Here is a 21,837-nt window from a genome sequence, read left to right on the forward strand (position 1 = left end):
CATTTTGCAAATGCTATACACGGCTATCAATGTGCTTTGGTGACGATCCAGCGACCTGCTGTGTCCTGGATGGCATTGAGCTTTTTCAATGGAGACAGGAGAAACACAAACGGTCAACATTACTGCAAAAGCCAGTTCTACGGAAGGGCGCTCAATCAACACCAATGCACCTAGCTACTGTGGGCCTCTTCACTGCGGCATTGGGTAAGGCGTTGCCCAGCACATCCATGTTGACGCGTTCCCACTGCCTTCAGGAAGATTGCATCCAATTTCTGCCACATCCCAAGCCGGGGCGACGATGGTGTAATGTTCACATCACTGGGCTAGTAGTCCAGAAGCCGAGGTCAATCCCTGGAGGTGGGGTGTGGGGGGGTGGGGGGTGGGGGGGGGGGGGGGGGGGGGGGGGAGGTGTGGGGGAGGGGTGTGGGTAGTTCACCTCACCACAGAATCTGCTGTAATTTAAATTCCATCAATAACCTCTGGAATATAAAGGTTGCCTCACTAATGTTAACCATGATAACAGTCAAAACCCATCTGGTTCATTCGTGTAGTTGAAGGAAGGACATCTGCCGGCCTTGACTGGTCTGGCCTACATCCAGATCTACAACAATGTGGTTGTCTCTTAACCGGCCTCAAGCCAGTCAGTTCAAAGGGCAATTAGAGATGGGTAACAAATGCTGGCCCTGCCAAGCGATGCCCACACCCCATGATAGAATTAATAGGGACAGGAATGAGTCTGAATTCAGATTCTGGCGCAACTAGCAAAAATCCGGTGCTTGAACCTTTTATTGCAAAAGCAAAGGATCTATTTTATTTCAAACTACCTGCCACCTTCATTTGTATCCTTGCATCGAACTCCAGGCCTCGCTGGTGCTGCAAACACCTTCAAAAGCTATACAATTTGGTTTATATTGTCCATCCACATATTCCCTACAAACAGCGTCACATTTGACTGGAGATGTTCATTATTGGCTTCCTCTTTTGTGTGAATTCCGAAACCAGAGCAAATCTATTTTCCACGAGGCTCGGTTCACTGGAGGGGAAATTATCCGCTCATATTTTCAGTGGGGTTATTTAAAAAAGGAAGCGATACAAAGTCAACGCATTAGTGTAAATACATTCACTTAAAAAATAACTTTATAAAGTTTCACACGTGAAACCTAATCCTTATTTCAAGCTTATTGACTAATATAATTGGGCGGAAATATCTGATGCTTTTAAGAAAGACTTGTTCAAACTAGCTGTCGTCTGGGTTTGGTCGGGAAGAGAGTGGACAATCGGGAGAAATAAGGCAGAGTCAAGGCGAGTTCAGTGGGTCATGAGAAGGCTGAAAGAATGGGTCCGCCAGGACAGTCCTGTTTGTGAATTTTGGGGAGGAGGTAGATACGGGCTTTACGGGGCTGAGGCGTGGGGGTGGGTTGGGGGAGATATGCAGTTCGAGGTTTTGGAAGGAAGATCTCCAGAGGAGATGGGGTCAGTGATAGGCCTGAATACAATGGCGTGCTCTTCCTCGCCATTCTGAAGAAGGCACATCGGACACTAATGCTCAATTATATTTCTCTTCAGAGATGCTGCAGGGCCTGCTGCACATTTCCAGAACGTTCTGTTTTTATTTCAGATTTCCGGCATCCGGAGTACTCTTTTTTAATTCACCAAATACATTTTGTTTGTTTACCCCGAAATTTAAAGTCAATGATAACCGCAGTCCGATGTAAGTTGATAATGGATCGTCGGCGGCTGTACCTTAAAACCCCTCGGGCCGTAAAATCAGATATCCCCTCCACAACACCCCGCTACTTCGAGTGTGTCCCTTCTTAACTTTAGACTCTGTGGTCAAAGCTATTTGAACAAAATTGAGGGAGGGAGGAGGCGCAATGTAAATATCAGTTGTTCCTGATAATTGCAAAACGAAAAAGTGCACCATGTCCCATTGGTACGCAATTAAATTAGGCGCTGTTTGGAACCGCGAATACTTCAATCGCCGACATTAGATCATAGAATTTACAGTGCAGAAGGAGGCCATTCGGCCCATCGAGTCTGCACCGGCTAGAGGCAGCACGGTGGCACAGTGGTTAGCATTGGTGCCTACGGCGCTGAGCACCCGGGTTCAAATCCCGGCCCTGGGTCACTGTCCATGTGGAATTTAGGTGGATTGGCCATGCTAAATTGCCCCTTAATTGGAAAAAAATAATTGGGTATTCTAAATTGAAAAAGAAAGAAGAGTCTGCACCGGCTCCTGGAAAGAGCACCCTCCCCAAGCCCACATCTCCACCCATAACCCAGTAACCCCACCCAACACTAAGGGCAATTTTGAACACTAAGCATGGCCAATCCACCTAACCTGCACATCTTTGGACTGTGGGAGGAAACCGGAGCACCTGGAAACCCACGCAGGCACGGGGAGAACGTGTAGACTCAGCACAGATAGTGAACCAAGCTGGGAATTGAACCTGGGACCCTAGAGCTCTGAAGCAATTGTGCTAACGACCATGCTACCGTGCATGTACATAACCAAGAGCCAATTTCTACTTGTAGAGTTATAGTCATGGATGTTTACCGCATGGAAACAGGCCCTTCGACCCAGCTTGCCCATGCCACCCAGTTTCTATCACTTGCCCACATATCCCTCTCTAGCCACCCTGCCATGTAACTGTCTAACTGTTTTTTAAAGGAAAAATTGCACCCGCCTCTACCACTGCCTGTTGCAGTCAGTTCTGGATGCTCACCACCGTCTGCGTCAGGAAATTTCCCCTCTGGTCTCATTTGTATCTCTCCCCTCTCACCTTAAACCGAAGGCCTCTAATTCTAGACTCCCCTACCTTTGGGAAAAGGTGTCGACTATCTACCTTATCTATGCTCCTCATTATGTTATAGACTTCTATAAGATCACCCCTAAGCCTCCTACACTCCAGGGAAAAAAGTCCCAGCCTATCCAGCCTCTCCTTTTAACTTAGACTATCAAGTCCTGGTAACATCCCCGTACTTGGCAATGATTCAGTTTACGTTGTGTTTTGTGCTTAGTTGGTTGCAAATAAGACGCTTCGGCCGCGAGATCGTCAAACAGCTGGATTCATTGACAGCATGACATAAAGCATGCAGTGGGTTTGCTTGGAGTTACTGCAGAGATAATTCAAGTACAAGGGCACTTGATTAGTCCAGTGGATGGGGACCCGCATTTACATTTGAAATGAATACGTATCAGCCTCTTATTTGAAATGTGGCAATTTGATGCACATTTGTCCAGCATGCTGCTTTCGAGCCGATTGAGAAATGTGACTAACGTGTCTTTCCCGTCAAGAGAAACCGTGGCCGGAACCATGTGGCGGTTGTTTCTTGAGGTATAAATACAGGAAAGTGCACTGAAGAGGTAACTAACCCCAGAGTATATGCTGCACCCTCCTGAGATTCCATGTCCCTCAGAGTGCGCCGATGACGAGAGGATCCTGAGGAGGTTCACAATAATGATCCCTGGAATGAAGAGCTTGTCATGAGGAGTGGTTGAGGACTCTGGATCTGCTCTAGTTGGAGTTTAGAAGGATGAAGGAGGGTCTTATTGAAACTTACAGAATACTGTGAGGCCTGGGTAGAGTGGGCGTGGAGATGATGTTTCCACTTGTAGGAAAAACTGAATCCCGAGGGTAAGGGATGACCCTTTAAAACGAGATGAGGTGGAATTTCTTCAGCCAGAGGGTGGCGAATTTGTGGACCTCTTTCCCGCAGAAGGCTGTGGAGGCCAAATCACTGAGTGTCTTTGAGATGGAGATAGATAGGTTTTTGATCAATAAGGGGATCATGGGTCATGGGTAAAAGGCAGGAGAATGGGTATGAGAAACAGATCAGCCATGATTGAGTGGCGGTGCAGGCGCGATGGGCCGAATGGCTTAATTCTGCTCCTATGTCTTATGAACTTCCAGAGGGTTTGTCCATGATAATGATGTGGTGTGTCCTTTCCTTCTGCAGTATGGCTGACCTGGGAGCTCGTCTGCTCTCACACTTCACCATCAGGCAGACTGGTAGAAGTTACATGCGAACAGTTAAGCTTTTAGCGCCTTCTTTTGCTGTCAAGTTATAAAGTGGGACTTGGAGCTAGAGCCTCAGGCCCTCAGGTGGGTGATACCCTCTGTGCCACACGTCCTCCTTTACCCCCTAGTTCCAAAGTCCATATGGAATCAGATAGTAGGGAACCGCCTTTAGAAACAATCCAACTGGGAGGAGGGGGTGAAGCTGGGTAAATATGGCTGACGGTGTTCCCTCTCTGCTTGAAGTCAATCACACACACAGAAACACAGAGAATGGTGATACAGTATTAAGGGAGGCCATTCTGCCCTGTATGCCAGTGTCGGCTCGTTGAAACAGCTGTCCAATTACTTTCATTTCCTTGATCCTTCATCACACCTCTGCTTTTATTGCAACTTTATATATCAACCTTTTTGATAATTATTATTGAATTTATCTATCGAGTCCTTTCAGGAAATGCTTAAGAATTGCTTAAACTTTGTTTCCACTCATATTTCCTTTTGTGATTTTACAAATCGCCTCAACTCAGTAACCTCTGGTCAGTCCCCATTCTGCCACTGGAAACATATTCTCACATTCACTCCATCAAGACCCTTCATGATTCTGTACAATTGTGCATTAACCCCTACTCCCCTCCCCCGCCATTTTAGCCTCCTCTCGGAATAAAGGCGGGGGAGATGTTTAACGTGTGGCACATTGGATATCACCTGGTTTAGATTATCACCAGAAGTCACGGTTGCCCCTACTTGTACCTGAGGAACGGCAATGTCACAAAGTTCTTATTCTCTAAATGCCTATAGAGCTATTGTCAGTAACTATTTCTTCCTTATGACATGTTAATAGACTGCAAACGGTGTTTGCAACACTACTCCGTGGACAAAATTATTTTGAAGGAAACCTGGCTTGTGGCAGCCCCCAGACATTGAGATACAGGGTGAGTTAGATGGTTAATTGCTCAAAACAACTGATGTGGAGATGCCGGCGTTGGACTGGGGTGAGCACAGTAAGAAGTCTTACAACACCAGGTTAAAGTCCAACAGGTTTGTTTCAAACACGAGCTTTCGGAGCACTGCTCCTTCCTCAGGTGAAGGACCTGAGGAAGGAGCAGTGCTCCGAAAGCTCGTGTTTGAAACAAACCTGTTGGACTTTAACCTGGTGTTGTAAGACTTCTTACTCAAAACAACTGTGATGGCAAAATAGTAATGTACTGTCATCTGCTGGCAGTTTCGCTGTAGTACAGTAGATAGATGCGGAGTGCACACTATTCTCCCAATTTTCTTTTTGTTTTGCAGGAAGGCTGCGTTGTTCAGCTGGTTGATGCTATATATTGTGAAATTATATTATTATATAGCATTTGACACCGTTAATACATACAACTTCCTTTCTCCAAACTGTTTTTGCTTTGTGGGAAAGGAGCACTCGTTTCTTCAATAGCGCACAGCTATCAGTATCTCCCCATGCCCCACATAGTTAAATTATCAGAGCACCAGCATCAACGGCATGTTCATATGCTGGAAAGACTAATTGTGAAATTACTTATGTAAACCTGTGAGCGGCAGACAAGACCACGAAAGCTGCCCGCTTTTATATTCAAGGAATCAACTGATGGCTTGCCCTACATGTAATTCCAGTCCCACATTAATACAGCGACTAGGAATGGGCATTTAACACTACTTTGATAGCGCTTATCAGTGTACACAATCAAAAATTCCCATTTCAACTATAACATACGCCACAACTCAGGAAATCTAATCATGATATCTCAGGCCTCATGTCAGAAATGAAGTGCTTCATCCAGCAGTTATTGAGGGCGTGGAGGGGGGTTGGGGTGGGGAGAGATGGTGTTTTAGCTCAGTTGGCTGGAACTATGGTACTATGGGAACTTTACTTTCATAGAATCATAGAAATTACAGTGCAGATGGAGGCCATTTGGCCCATCGATTATGCACCGGCCGTTGGAAAGAGTACCCACTCAAGCACACACCTCCTCCACCCCATCCCCTTAACTCAGTAACCACAATTAACTTTTTTGGACACTGAGGGCAATTTGGCATAGCCAATCCACCTAACCCACACATCTTTGGACTGTGGGAGGAAACCGGAGCTCCCGGAGGAAACCCACGCACAGACGGGGAGAAAGTGCAGACTCAGCACAGACAGTGACCCAAGCCGGGAATCTAACCTGGGACCTTGGAGCTGTTAAGTAACTGTGCTAACCACTATGCTACCACGCTGCCCGAAGGTGTGGCGGCAATTACTCAGTTATGTGGAATTCACTCCCAGCGGAGGTGGTGCAGTGAGAGTCACTAGGGACATTTAAGCGACTCTTGGACATGCACATGGACAGCAGTAAATGGTCGGCACAACATGGTGGGCTGAAGGGCCTGCATGTGTTGTCATGTTCTATGTTCTATGTACATAAAAGCGTGACTAGAGAAGTGTTAGAGGAATTAAATGACAGACATGGTGCGCACTATTTGGAAAGCTTTTAATACATTGTACACGAAACGTGAAGCAGAAACAATAAAAGATTCGTGTCAATCATATAATGCATAATTACCTCTTAACAACACCTGGAAGCATAGTTACCTCCGAACAATACGTGGGATATTTTAACACATTCGCAAAATAGTCATTCACTGCTGTAATATTTTAACATGTATTCTAATACTTTTTAGAATAAATCGCCTTCGACATTGTAGCTCTATGCATGAAGAGAAAACATAAGGTGCATCGGCTGTTGATTCTAGATCATCGATCTCATCATGAAAGGAATTACAATTCGTTATTCTACTGTCAGTATACTGATCTAACTGATCACCCCAGGTGATCGAGAAAAATCCTACAATAAGCGTTCAAACTGATGTTTAAATTATACCGACTTCACATGACTGACATCCAATGCCAATCGCAAATTCGCATGTATCCATTAATCCATTAATTTATCCATTAATTTCTCAAGCAGCGAATTCACCATTGCCAACTGTTCTTGCTAGGTGCAGCTATCCACTTGAACAGTATTTTTATGCATCGAAATTTATTTTAAGCATGACTTCTTTGGAAAGGTCATTGATGCATGGTTTATTGACGCTGCTTTGAACTGTAGGTTAGCATAGATACAAAGTTTGGACCAAAAAATCTAGCAGCCAATTTATTTGCAGATTGCATTTTGCTACATATTTTGAAGTGAAAGCGGCCAATGCTACAAGGGGATCATGGGGTATTGAACATAGAACATACAGTGCAGAAGGAGGCCATTCAGCCCATTAACTCTGCCCCGACCCACTTAAGCCCTCACTTCTACCCTATCCTTGTAACCTAATTACCCCGCCTAACCGTTTTGGACACTAAGGGCAATTTATCATGGCCAATCCACCAAACCTGCATGTGTTTGGGCTGTGGGAGGAAACGGGGCATCATCTAATTCAATGGCGGAGTACATTCTAGGGCCAAATAGCCTACTGTAAATTTTATCTCTTCAGTGAGTTTATTAAATAGATTTGTAACGTCCCCTTCTAATTCATAGCCTGATATTAAGACAATGCAAAGGTAGCAAGATGAAAACAACACAACGTAACATTATCTCTTGACTGTTCAACTAACCACAGGATGCAATGTGAGTAATTAGGCCACATTTAATTTAAACTTCTTCAAACCTCTGTCAAAGCATGAATCATAAAATGGTAAATATTCTTTTTTTAAAAAAAAAATAGGCCCGTACATGGATCTTTGGGCAAGATATGAATGTATGATGTAAAGGCAGCAATGTTTGTCATGAGTTCCGTGGCGGGTCGGGTTGGGGTGGGAGAATCACTTGCTTATTCCAAGTGAATTTTCATTTCATTGTTCTTCATTAATCGCGGAAACCTCTCATGCAAATTTTAGAAGTCATCGATTTCGCATTCGGGCCTTCATCACAATCAGAGTTCTTAGGCTGTTGGTGTATAAAATGATAGTTAGTGTTGGAAAGTCAAAGGTATTTCTCAATCTTTCTCAACATAGTACATGATTATGTTGATATTGACAGAAGAACGCTTAAGGCTTTATCAAAATATTCGTCACTCGTTATTGTAGTGCATGTGTGAGCTCAAAGTCCATCATTGTTCTATTCAAACACCCCTGCTGATGATGCAGAATGCTGGCTCTGCTATAAGCGTCCTGGCAAGCTTTGGAACGCTTCCACAAAAACACCTGAGGCCCATCATTTTTTTCTCTAAAATTTAGAGCACCCAATTATTTTTTTTCCAATTAAAGGGGAATTAAACGTGACCAATCTACCTAATCTGCACATCTTTGAGTTGAGGGGGTGAAACCTACACAGACACGGGGAGAATGTGAAAGCTCCACGCAGACAGTGAAAGAGGACCAGGATTCGAACCCGTGTCCTCAGTGCCGTAGGCTGCAGCGCTAACCACTGTGGCACCGTGGTGCCCCTTCTGTATCAGAGATCACCTGTTCTGAGGAAACAAAATGCAGCCGAATAGCTAAAGCAAAACCAAGTACTGGTTTTCCTTGGCACATGTGGACATCACACCTCTCATGTCCAACGTGTGTTGGGCTTCACTGGAACATTGTTGCAGAGCAAGGACACAACACTTCGGCCAAACTCTTCACATACCCTTCACATCCCGTAAACATACAAATCATAGAATTTACAGTGTAGAAAGCCACTCGGCCCAACGAATCTGCACCGGCCTTTGGAAAGAGCACCCTACTTAAGGTCACGCCTCCACCCTATCATCGTATCCCAGTAGGCCACCTAACGTTTTTGAACACTAAGAGGCAAGTTACATGGCCAATCCACCTAACCCGCGCATTTCTTTGGACTGTGGGAGAAAACCAGAGCATCCAGAGGAAACCCATGCAATTACACAGAGAAAGTGCAAATTCCACACAGACAATTACACAAGGCTGGAATTGAACCCGGGTCCCTGGTGCTATGAGGCTGCAGTGCTAACCACTGTGCCACCGTGCCGTCCCTGAAGTTTGGATATTCTAGAATTCTTCCAAGGTCATCACATCCTTTGTAATAACTGGTGCCCTGAACTACTCACAGTGCTCCAGTTTTAGTGTAACATGGGATTTGTATAGTGAAACACAATTTCAACCACCCAGGATTCCTCCCATTCTCACATTTCTCTCCTCGACCTGCTACAATACTCCAGGAACGTCAAACACAAGCTGGAGGAACAGAACCTCACTTTCCAATTGGGAACTTCACAGCCTTTAGACTGAACGTTAGTTCAACAATTTCAGACCATGAACTCTGTCCATCATTTGATTTCCCTTGCCATCTAGTGTCAGTCTGAATCTTATTCTCGGGGCTGGTTTAGCACAGGGATAAATCGCTGGCTTTGAAAGCAGACTAAGGCAGGCCAGCAGTACGGTTCCATTCCCGTACCAGCCTCCCCGAACAGGCGCCGGAATGTGGCGACTTGTGGCTTTTCACAGTAACTTGTGACAATAAGCAATTTTCATTCATTTCATTTCATGTCTTGCTTCAGAAGGAGCAGACTTTTTGCCTTCTATGAACAAATTCATCTATTTTGCTTCCAGGTGGTACTGACGACTACTCTGCTTGTAACATATACTGTAGCCTTTAGTCCTATCATTAGCACTCCTTTTGTCTTTGTTCCATGTATCATTTAGTCTACCCTGACTTTCTGTTTTGTTCCACCCAACTTCCCTCTTTTTCAACTGCACATTGCCCAACACATTTCTTTCTCAACCAAATTCTGATGAAGAGTCGTGCAAGACTCGAAACAATAACTCTGTTTCTTTCGCCACAGAAGATGCCAGGCCTGTTGAGTTTTTCCAGAATTTTTTGTTCATATTATTAGAATGGGAGTGATCTGTGTTAATGTCTCAACCATTGGCTGTGTTCATAAACAACTTAAACTATTGGCTTTGGGGTAGTGTATTGAGATGGATAGAAAACTGGTTGGCCAAAGGTTATGTGGGGAAAGCAGAGCAGGTTACTGAGTTGGATGACCAGACATTTCTTTTTATTAAGGGGCAATTTAGCGTGTTCAATTCCCCTATCCTGCATATCTTTTGGGTTGTGGGGGGGATTGTGCAAACTCAGAGCCGGGATCGAACCTGGGACCTCAGCACCATGAGGCAGCAGCACTAACCACTGTGCCACCATTCCGCCCTGGACCAGCCATGATCATAATGAATGACGAAGCAGACTCAGAGGGTCAAAGGGCCTATTCCTGGTCCTATTTTCTACTTTTCTATGGAAAACCACATATCCACATTTGCTGATCGCACAGATCTTTGTAAGTAGCATTGTAGGTAATGGATGCTGAGGCATCATATTGCAAAGCAATATTAGTAGATTATGTAAATGGGCCAAACGGTACTTCAGTGGAAGTGTCAATGAGGTTTTTCACTTTGGAACTAAATATGATAGAACAGAGTAGATTCTCCTCACAGCGACCAGGTTCCAGGTTTGATCCCAGCTCTGGATCACTGCCCGTGTGGAGTTTGCACGTTCTCCCGGTGTTTGCGTGGGTTTCGCCGCCACAACTCAAAAGATGTGCAGGGTAGGTGGATTGGCCACGCTAAATTACCCCTTAATTGGGATAAATGAATGCAGCACTCTAAATTTAAAAAAAAAGAAGACTACATTCTAAATTGTGAAAAGTTAGAAAGATTTATGGTTTAAAGAGACTTGAAGTAACAGGTCGGATAAAATCATGACCAGATAAAGAAAGTAATTCAAAAGTTAATGAGATGTTTTATATCTGGAGGACAAGAATATCAGGGGTTGGAATTCCCGTTTCACCTATACAACACCCAGATCGGGCTACAATTGTAGTCCTGCATTCAGTTCAGTGCACCACATCTTAGAAGGGTAGAGTGACCTTGGAGGCAATGGAGCATAGCTAGACTCAGGGTGAAATGACGAGGAAACATTACAGAAGCTGGGCTATATTCCCTGGCATTGTAAAGGTTGAGGGGCCGGTTTGATGAAAGTGTGCAAGATAGTGAAAGGAAAAGGTGGGGTAGGTGGAGCGAAACCATTACTGCCGGTTAGGGTCCAGAAGCAGGGCGCATGTGCTGTAAAAGAAAGTCAGACATTAATGAATAAAATTACATACTTTTTTCCAGAGCAACAATAATATAAAGTTCCACTGACAGAGATTGACGTTTGATCAATTATTAATTTTGAAACTGAGATTGGTGATTTTTTGTTAGCTAGATTAAGGGATGCGGAGCGATATCGCGCCCATGAAGTTAGCTTGCAGATTAGCAAATAAATCAGCAAAAATAAGAGCCGTGCATCTGAAAACCTCCTCGTGTTCCTTTATCCCACGGTCAACACTTTTTCAAATTGTAGAATGTAATATCCCTAAAACAACATTCACGTAGTTTTTTGTTTGGCTATAAGGAACAAAGAAGCGTACCTCGTACCTTTACCAGACACGCCACAGCGCCAAATAGAACCAGGAAGACGGTGAGAATGCATTTTCCAACGAGAAAACCAGCGACTGGAGGCGAAAGAAATTCGTTTCCACAAATTCGACCTAAAAGGTAAAGTGCATTGTAGGGGTCGCTGTTGATGAAGGCGAACGGAAAACGCGCACGAATCTGCATCAACACATTTCAGTTTATATCCGCTGCCACAGTGGAATTCTTGCTCTGCGGAGCATCTAGTCTTTCATCAGCCGTCCTCTTTTAATCGGTGGACAGACTGTTGTTAACAGTAAACCACACATTCTGCCATTTATTTCCTTCCCATTAATATTCGGGATCTTTGGAATGGAATGCGATGCTGTCCTATTCACGGTATCTAACATCTGCATTTCCAAGTCAAAATGAGGATACCATCGAGAGGTCCTGCTGTGCCTCTGCCTGGGGTTCATAGATAGCCCAAGCGTAGCGAAAAATGGGACGGCGCACGCTCTGAGCCCCAGTCCTCCCTACCAACATTCCCAAACGCCCCGAGCTAGTTTTCTGGATTCTTGTGATTCAACCCGCTCAGCATCCAAATGTTGGGGAGACTAAGCCATCGTGATAATGCCACTGGGCAATTTGAATTCGACGGTCAGAATCTGAAAATCCACAACCACTCTCAATAATGGTGACAAGGATTGCTGTAAACCTGACTGGTGACCTAATACCTTAACCTCACCAGGCCTACACGCGAAGCCTGGAATATGACTGGTCCGGAAATTGCCTAGCCACTCAGTTAGAACATAGAACATAGAACAGTACAGCACAGAACAGGCCCTTCGGCCCTCAATGTTGTGCTGAGCCATGATCACCCTACTCAAACCCACGTATCCACCCGATACCCGTAACCCAACAACCCCCCCCCCCCCCTTAACCTTACTTTTATTAGGACACTACGGGCAATTTAGCATAGCCAATCCACCTAACCCGCACATCTTTGGACTGGGATGGGAAACGTACCCACGGCCAGTGATGCCCACACGAATAAATAAATAATGGATAGAATTCCATCCGATCTGACTCGTGGGGTGGTTTAATTCTACTATTGCGCGAAGGGCAATGTGAGGCATTGGGCGCCCAGAAACTCCGTGTTCAATGATTTGCTGGCCCAGGAAGGCCGTCAATTGGCAGTTGAATGAGCTTCAATCTGCAAATTCCTCCAACGCCGCGCCAAGGGCAGACAGTAAGACAGAGAAACGGTTCCTAGTCAGCCATGTGATGTTTGTTCATAACGCCAGACTGCAACAAGTTGGCCTCCCTGACTGTAGATACCACCGCCACCGTCGTGCTGAGCAATATTTAACTCAGTTGGGAAACTTGCATTCAAACTTCAACCCATCAACTGAATGCATTTCTTTTGGACGTCATAAGAGAAAATGAAACGTTACCAAGCAACCTGCTGAAATTAACTCAGTCCCAGAAGATGGAAGGGAGAGTTGCACTAACTACCCCATTCTCTCATCAATCTCACTGTGTCAAAGGCGTTTCAATTCCTTGTTATGAATGGCATTGATCTCTGAGTTGTTTCTTATGCTTTGATCTTTATTCTTGGCCATCAGGAGACTAGAAAATGAGGTTCAATTGCAAAGTTAAATTAAAATCCGGAAAAAAAACCAGTTTGGGTGAACGAATCCAAACCTGGCTTTTTCAGTTGAATTCAAATCACTTTTAAACATCATAGAATTATAGACATTTGCAACTCAGCGGGGGCCCATTCAGCCCATTGTGTGTGCACCAACCAACAAGTAGCCATTTGGAATAATCTCACTTTTCGGGTCCTTATCCTGCTCTCATAAGGCACTGCAAGCACATTGCAATGTACTTTCTGAATCTATACTTGCGGCACTGGAGAAAGTCATAAGATTATATTCATTGGAGTTTAGAAGAGTGAGAGGAAACATCATAGAAACTTATAAAATTCTAACAGGATTAGACAGGGTAGATTGATAAAGAATGCTCCCGATGGTGGGGGAGTCCAGAACTGAAATGAAATGAAAATCGCTTATTGTCACAAGTAGGCTTCAAATGAAGTTACTGTGAAATGCCCCTAGTCACCACATTCCAAAACCTGTTCAGGGAGGCTGGTACTGGGATTGAACCGTGCTGCTGGCCTGCCTTGGTCTGCTTTAAAAGCCAGCTCTTCAGCCCTGTGCTGAACCAGCCCCTAGGCTAGCGGTCATAGTTTGAAGATAGGGGGTAAACCTTCTAGGACTGAGGTGAGGAGAAATTTCTTCACCCAGAGAGAGATGAATCTTTGCAATTCACTACCACAGAGAACGATGTTGAGGCCAAAACGTTGAGTAATTTGAAGAAGGAATGAGTGATAGGTCTTGGGGCTCAAGGGACTTAGTGATATGGGGCAAAGGCAGGATTGAACCTGTTGATTAGCAATGATAATGAATGGCTGAGCAGGCTCGAAGGAACAAACGACCTCCTCCTGTTACTACTTTCTATTTATGTTTCTATGTATTCTGCCCATCGATCCATGCTGTTTCCCGATAGAGCAATCCAGGCAGCCCCATCGTCCTGCTCTATCGTTGTAGCTTTGAAAATTCATTTTCTTCAAGTTCATACCCAATGTCCATTTGAAATAATTCATTGCCCCTGCTTCCAGCACCCCCATAGGCAGCGAGTTTCAAGCCACTACTACACGCCATGATCGACCAACCATTCAGAAGACAAGGTGCAGATCCCCCACATCCTTGGGCTGAAAAAGTCCCCCATATCCCCGAATCGCCCAAAGCCTCTTTAACTAATCAATGCCCTTTGTCTTAGTCCAGTCATCTCAAGAGGATAGTATATTTCCATCCACTCTAACTAAACCCCCCGTAAATCGCAAACTTCAACAGGTCTCCTCGCAAATCATTCTGGCTCAGAGAGATCCAATAGCCCAGGCCTATCCACATTTGCTCATAATTTATACAGAGTACATACAGGGCAGAAATAAGCCTTTCGGCCGATCGAGGCTGCACTGACCCTTCCAAAAAGCACTCTGGACCGCAGATATAGCATGGCCAACCCAACTATCTTGCACATCTTTGGATTGTGGGAGGAAACCGGAGCACCCAGAGGAAACGCACGCAGACACGGGGAGAATGTGAAAACCACACAGTCACCCACGGCCGGAATCGATCCCGGGGTCCCTGGCGTTGTGCAGCAGCAGTGGTCCCAACAGCCAGGCAGCGCAGGCAATGGCTGCTGACATCTCCTTTTGTACCGGCTCCAGGGCAATGTCATCTTCCCTCCAATGTGGTGACAGGAACTGCATGTGTAATACTCCAACTGTGAGCTAACTAGTGCTTTCTGCACATCCAGCATGGCAGCTGTTATATTCCACCCCTCGGCTAAGAAAATGTCCCTCAGCCCTCCTGACCACACCTTACGTCCTGCTCTAACTACTTCAAGGGATCTGCGACATCCTCCAACATCCTCTACTCGTCTCAGTATTTTCTCTATCGTGTGCTCCCCTTCCCCTCCAGACACAACCAATTCTGCAAAGAGTGTTTATTTTGGAATCGCATCGGTCGATTTGCTGCTTACGTTGTACTACGAGTTTGGTACCGTTGCCCACGCTGAGTTCCCCAGTCATTGCTTTGACTGTGCAGTAATAAGTGGCGGAATCGTACTGCCTGAGGTCGGAGATTTTGATGAAGATTTTCCGCTCGGCGAAGTGATGGGATTTCGACCTCTCCAGTCGGCTCATGAGCTGTAGGTCCCCCTTCAATTCGGTCGCGTTTTCACTCGAAGCACCGCGTGACCAGGAGACTTGTCCGACAAGAACCTGCACCAAGCTACTTCCGTAGGTACAATTCATGGTCACCGAGTCTCCTTCGGTTGCGTCTACCGACTGAGGGGACTGCAGGACTGTAACTCGTGCTTCACCGGCTGAGAGAAATCAAAGGAGAATCGAAATGTTAGCTTTCAAGGGCGATTTCAACTCAAAGCGGCAAGAGGTGACACGATCAGGGTTACACTGGTTTTACTGCCGGCTCAGTCGCCACACACCTACCCAGGGAAGACCGGAGCGCAGTGTTAATGTGGCTGCACTGATAATCAAAGACCCACTCGTTAAGAATTTTGGATCAAAACCCAGTGCAACGGATTTCGGTTAATAAATCTGGAAAATAAAAGGGGAAGTAGAAAATAGAAGTTGGCCATTCGGCCCTGCGACATTCCTCCGCCAGTCAATATGACCATGGCTAATTCTAATAATAACAACAATCTTTATTGCCACAAGTAGGCTTACATCAATACTGCAATGAACTTACTGTGAAAAGACCCTCCTCGCCACCTTCCGCCGCCTGTTCGGGAACACAGAGAGAGAATTCAGAATGTCCAAATGACCTTAACAGCACGTCTTTCGTGACTTGTGGTAGAAAACTGGAGCACCCGGAGGAAACCCACGCACACACGGGGAGGATGTGCAGACTCCACACAGACAGAGACCCAAGCCGGGAATCGAACCTGGGACCCGGGAGCTGTGAAGCAACAGTGCTATCCACTGTGCTACTGTGCTGCCCTCAATTTCAACGATGTGGAGATGCCGGCTTTGGGCAACAGGAGATCCAAATACACCAGGTCCACTGGATCACATTCTGCTAGTTACGTCCTTAATTTGCCAAACATTCTTTCCCTTTCATAAATCCACGTTCATTTTGCCCAATCCCGTTGATACTTTCTAAGTGGCCATCACATTTATAATGGACTCTCGCATTTTCCTGACCAACAAACTATTATACGTTGCCATTCAAACTCATCTGCTTCACTGGTGGTCCTTGGGAGAAGGGAACCTTTCAATCTTACCCGATCTGGACTACACGTCACTCCAGATATGCAGCAATGTGGTTGACTCTTAACAGACCATTGAAATGACCTAACAAGGCATTCAGTTCAAGGACAATTAGGGTGGGAAACAAATGCTGACCCACTCACCGATATTCATGTCCCATGAAAAGAATAAGGAAAAAAAAATCAGTAGACATTTATTGAATTAATGGCGGTTAGGCAGTGTTACACTTATCATTTGTTTCAGCTCTGAAGGACATGGCAATCTATTAACATTTTACAAATTGAAATTGTCTTATACAAAGGTAATATTATCGCTCCTCCGGCCTGTGAATCGGTAAGGGTGCTGACTGTTGGAGTCAGGGAGCCGTTTACGACAGAAGAAGGTCATTCGGCCCACCGAGTCTCTACTGGCTCTCCATAAACAATCCAGGAAGTCCTGGCTCGACCCGTGCAGATTTATATAACTCAGGTACCTACCCAATTTCCTTTTGAAATTATTGTTTTTTCGCGCTTCCACCATCCTCCTGGACAGCGAGTTCCACTCGATGCATCGAACAAAAATCTTCCTCACATCCGTCCCCCGCACCTCTTGCCCCAAACTTTACACTTGTGCCACCCACCCATCCCCCACCATCAACAAATGGTAATAGCTTTTCAACGTCTACCTTATCTAAACCTGCCACGACATTGTGTACTTCTATCACATCTCCTCTCACTCTCCTTTGCTGCAAAGAGAATAACGCCAGCATCTCCGATCTAACCTTGTAGCTAGGTCCTCTCAGCGACAGAACCATTCTGATAAATCTCTCCCGTCACCACCCCAAAGGCCTTCACATCCTTGAGAAGGCGTGCTGACCAGAACTGGACGCAATACTCTAGTTGGAGCCTAATTAGATATTTACAAAGATTCAGCAGAACCTCTCTGCTTTTTTACTCAGTGGCTCTGCCTTTGAATCCCAAGATCCCAAATGCTGTACCAAACACTCTCTGTGCTATCTTCCAGAACTAAACGCATGGGGTCACTGACCACGTCTGTCGCTGCACACGCTGTGTAACCGTGTCACTAAATCTCGAAAATACTGGAAAAGCTCAGCAAGCCTGGAAGCAAGTATGGAGAGAGATATGCTGTCGGGCCTGCTGGGGTCATCCAGCATTTTCTGCTTTTATTTCAGATTTCCAACATCTGCAGTATTTTGGCCATTCGATCTACATGACCTCTCCCTCTCCCTCTCCGCCAAAAACAAATCACCCTACACTTCCCTGGATAAAATTCCAACTGTGGCTGTCTGCCCATTCAGCTAGTCTAAGTCCTGTTGCAGTTGTTTAAAACATCTCGTCACTCCTCTATGTTTAAAACCGTCAGCAAATCTTCACGCTGTATTGTAATATCCATTTATAATGTCCTTTATAATAGGGACGCTGACGAATTGATTCAAATGTTTGTTTGCTTCATATTTCCAGTATTACCAGGGTAAATGATACGTAAAAATGCTGTTCACAATAGTGACTGTGCATGGGCGCAGCAGGAGTAATTCCACTGAGAGGAAAAAGGACGAGAACATAAAGCTGCTTAGAACACGTTCAGCACAAGTTCACAGTTACATTGCAAAATCATCAAAATTAACTGCCGCCGCGTTCCTTCTTCACATTTATTCAGAATAAAATGAATTGATAGAGTTATATAAACATGGCCTAAGATAGTTAAGAGTGTCTGGAACAGGAGAAATATTTTCAACTGCTATTCTATAATAACTCTTCCAGATTATATTTCAAACCCGCCATCTCTATCACTGAGAACAAGGGTAGAAGGAGCATGGGAACGCTACCAGTTTTAAGTTCCCCCTCAAGTTACATACCATGCTGACCTGGGACTGTATTGGTTTCATTCTCTGTCGCTACGTCAAAATCATCTTCGAAATCCCTCCCCACATCATATGGACTGCACCGCCTTCTTAAGCACAATTCGAGATGGGACGGCATGGTGGCACAATGGTTAGCGCCAGGGAACTGGATTCAACTCCGGCCTTGGTTGACTATCTGTGTGGAGTTTGCACGCTCTCCCCGTGACTGCGTGAATTTCCTCCGTGTGCTCCGGTTTCCTCCCACAGTGCAAAGCTGTGCAGGTTAAGTGTATAGGCTATGATCACTTGCCCCTTAAGTATTCAAGGATGTGCAAGTTCGGTTCCAGGGTTAGGGCGGGAAGTGGGCCGAGGTACGGTGTTCTTTCAGAGGGTCAGTGCGGACTCGATGGCCGAATGGTCTCCCTCTGCTCTGAGAGATTCTATGGATTTCCACGGGCCAAAAACTCAGCAGCCCCTCACATTCCATGAATGAATAAAAACCGCGAATGCCTAAGTCAATAACGGTGTCTGATAACGTAGCAATATCTTGCTAGAAGTCTGTATAATATCTTGCAATAATGCAAAACGTCCAACTCAGCAAACAATCATTCTTCTGTGAGCGCTATTTAGATATCAATAGGTTGGTGGTGCGTTTACTGCTCCTCCTGTCCGAAGACAGTCTCGGGTTGAAACTGACCCTATCGCGCATTAAGAAAGTCAATCCGTCTCACGGGGCGGAGTAAATACTGTAAAAATACTTTGTTGAAAATGTAACTTATTAATTAGCCGACATGGCTTCTATTTCCACTTGGCAGTCATCACATTTCAATAAAGAGAAAACCATGATATTTAATAATGTCAATTATTGTCAATTCAATAATGACGAAGCCATTAAATAAATTTTAAATAACATTGTAAATTAACATTGTTTCCTCACTCATGGTAAGCGGCGCATCTATTTCTAAGTGTTGCTGACTCTGGCTGAGGTTCCTATATTGCGCGAGCCCCTGAAAAACACCTTTTTAAAAACTACATGGGCACACTAACAGTATTTCTACATGAAACAACAAGCTAACCAGACGAATAAAGTTAAGGGGCAGTAATAGTGAAGCAAATTAACTTACCGCAGATTAGAATCGGCAGCATTACAATGATGTTGATGATTTTATTGCGTGTAGACATGTTTCTGTTCCCATAGGTGTGGTGGTGATGGTCTGTGAGTCTGTGTGTGTGTGGGAGGGGGGGGGGGGGGGAGGGGGTGTTGTGTGGGGGGGGGGGGGGGGGGTGTCAGGAAGTTCACAGGGCACACTGCAGCTGCTTGACCAGACTATAAGTCACACACGCCAAGAATGAAGGCGTTACTTTCACGAGAGGCTAAACTCATGTTAATCAACCACAAAGCCACTGATGTTGCCCTGAATTGCAAAATATGATAAGTATAGACAGAAAAAATAAATTCAAGACAATAAAAGGTTACATCCGTGAAAGCGAAGAACAAGGTCGAGGCTTTTAATGACTATTCTCCATCCCTCTTCAACAAAGTGGGGGTGATTGCAAACATTTGGGCCAACAGACAGGATTGTGTAATAATGGGAGGGGTAAACATAGCGATGGGGTGGAGGGAGAATGGCTGGGGGCCTTTATGTATTTAACATTTTATGAAAATGGATACATCACCAGACCCAGATAAAATCTCTCCTCAGCTGTCGAAGAAGGGGAATAAATTGTGAAAGCTCTGGGCATATTCTTCCCATCCTCTTTGGCAACAGGGTTGGTTCCCGAGGACTAGAGGCCTCCGAGCATCCAGCCTTTGATTAGAAAGGGAAGAAAAGGATAGATAGAGTAATTGCGGGCCAGTCAACCTAAAGTTGGTGCAGGACAAGTTATTCAAAAAGTTCTGAGGGACAGTGAACCATAATTTAGAAATGCAGCCATGAATGCAGGCAAGTCAAAACGGGTGTGTTCGGTCGTGTGCGACTGACTTGATTGAATATTATGAGAAAGGGGAAGAGCAAGGAGGCAGCACAAAGTTAATGCTATTTACATGGATTTTTATCAAGGCTTTTGATTTGGTCCCACATCATAGAACATAGACATAGAACATAGAACAGTACAGCACAGAACAGGCCCTTCGGCCCTCGATGTTGTGCCGAGCAATGATCATCCCACTTAAACCCACGTAACCCGTATACCCGTAACCCAACAATCCCCCCATTAACCTTACACTACGGGCAATTTAGCATGGCCAATCCACCTAACCCGCACATCTTTGGACTGTGGGAGGAAACCGGAGCACCCGGAGGAAACCCACGCACACACGGGGAGGACGTGCAGACTCCACACAGACAGTGACCCAGCCGGGAATCGAACCTGGGACCCTGGAGCTGTGAAGCATTGATGCTAACCACCATGCTACCGTGAGGCCCCAAATGGTAAGAAACAGGAGCCATGGGATTTAAGGGTGAGAACCGTTCAAAACTGATTCAGTGGCAGGAAGCTAATGGACCCTGGATAGGTATCCAAAACTCACTGTTTCAAAGGGTAGTTGAGGCAGAAACTCGCAGCACATTCAAAACATAGCACTTGCACGTATATATAAAGTGACGTGTAAGGTTCTGGGCATGGCAAAACAGGTCATATGTGATTACACAAAGAGGAAGTGCGAAATTGATTTACAAGAATTTCTTTAGCAATTGAGAATTGTAGCGACTAGGAAACATCGAGTAGTCAGGGTGGTTAGCTCTGGAACAGAGGAAGCTGAGTGGAAATTTAATTCTAGTGTGAAAATTATGAGGGACCAAGACAGAGTGAATAGGAAAGACCTTGTTAGCTTTTCGCAAATGTGTACCTGTGTTGTTGATTTAAAACAATTCCAAGAAGAATTAGAGGGAAATTCAAAATAATATTCACCCAGACGGTGCTGGTGGCCTGGAATTCATTAATTGACAGGATGATCAGGACCCTCATCACATTGAACACCAAATGGATATGCTCCTGAAATGCAAGGACCTACAGGGCTCTGAGAAAAGAGCTGCAAAATGAAATGAAGTAGTTTAACTCTCTGGGGCACACATGGCCCATTCGCACAGAATGCCCTTCTTCTATGACATACATTTCCTCGGGTTATACGTTTTTATGTATTGTTGAATAAGAGACATGCAGTCGAAGCTTTCCGTCTTGCACTTATCAGGAAGCATTCACCACGGTACCAAACTCAAAGGGAACAAACATGGCAACGTCTCTGCCAATTATGATCCTCTTGGCAACCAATCACCAGCATCCTGACAGGCAGTGTAAATTGTTGTTCCCTTTCAGAATTGACACTCTTGCATGTGTCCTGAAGAATGAAATATGAAAAGCTTCAACAGCATGCCTCCTTTTGGAGCAATGCTCAAGCCCAGTACTGCCAACTGACAATGTGCTTCTCTCCACTCTCTAAGAATGGGATCAAAATCTTTAGGATCTCCGGATATTGATTCCAACCCTTAACTTCTCTTTCCAGAAGAAATGTTAGAATGTAATTACATAAACACGTTGTCTTCTCCTGAGGAGGATTTCGTCATTACTTACAGGAAAACAGTACTGAGCAGTTAGAGCTGAGTAATAATCACAGCTAAACCCCCAGGGACGTTGACACAGATACATTGACCACTGTGGTCAGAGTTAGCAGTATCTGAAAGTCCGCCCCCTCCTCCAAGACTGGGGACAGCAAGAGACAACAATGATATTC

The 21,837-nt window shown here is 45.0% G+C and overlaps 1 gene segment (V, D, J or C); it reads right to left on the bottom strand.

The window, feature by feature from the left end:
* Positions 1-7,032: 7,032 nt before the first annotated feature.
* LOC119976619 lies at positions 7,033-19,318 on the bottom strand. The segment is given in 4 exon segments: positions 7,033-7,951; positions 11,430-11,549; positions 15,019-15,363; positions 19,232-19,318. Coding segments are annotated over 4 exon segments (528 nt in total).
* Between the last annotated feature and the right edge of the window lie 2,519 nt (positions 19,319-21,837).

This window comes from Scyliorhinus canicula, chromosome 13 (assembly GCF_902713615.1).
Source record: "Scyliorhinus canicula chromosome 13, sScyCan1.1, whole genome shotgun sequence".
NCBI classification, from domain to species: domain Eukaryota; kingdom Metazoa; phylum Chordata; class Chondrichthyes; order Carcharhiniformes; family Scyliorhinidae; genus Scyliorhinus; species Scyliorhinus canicula.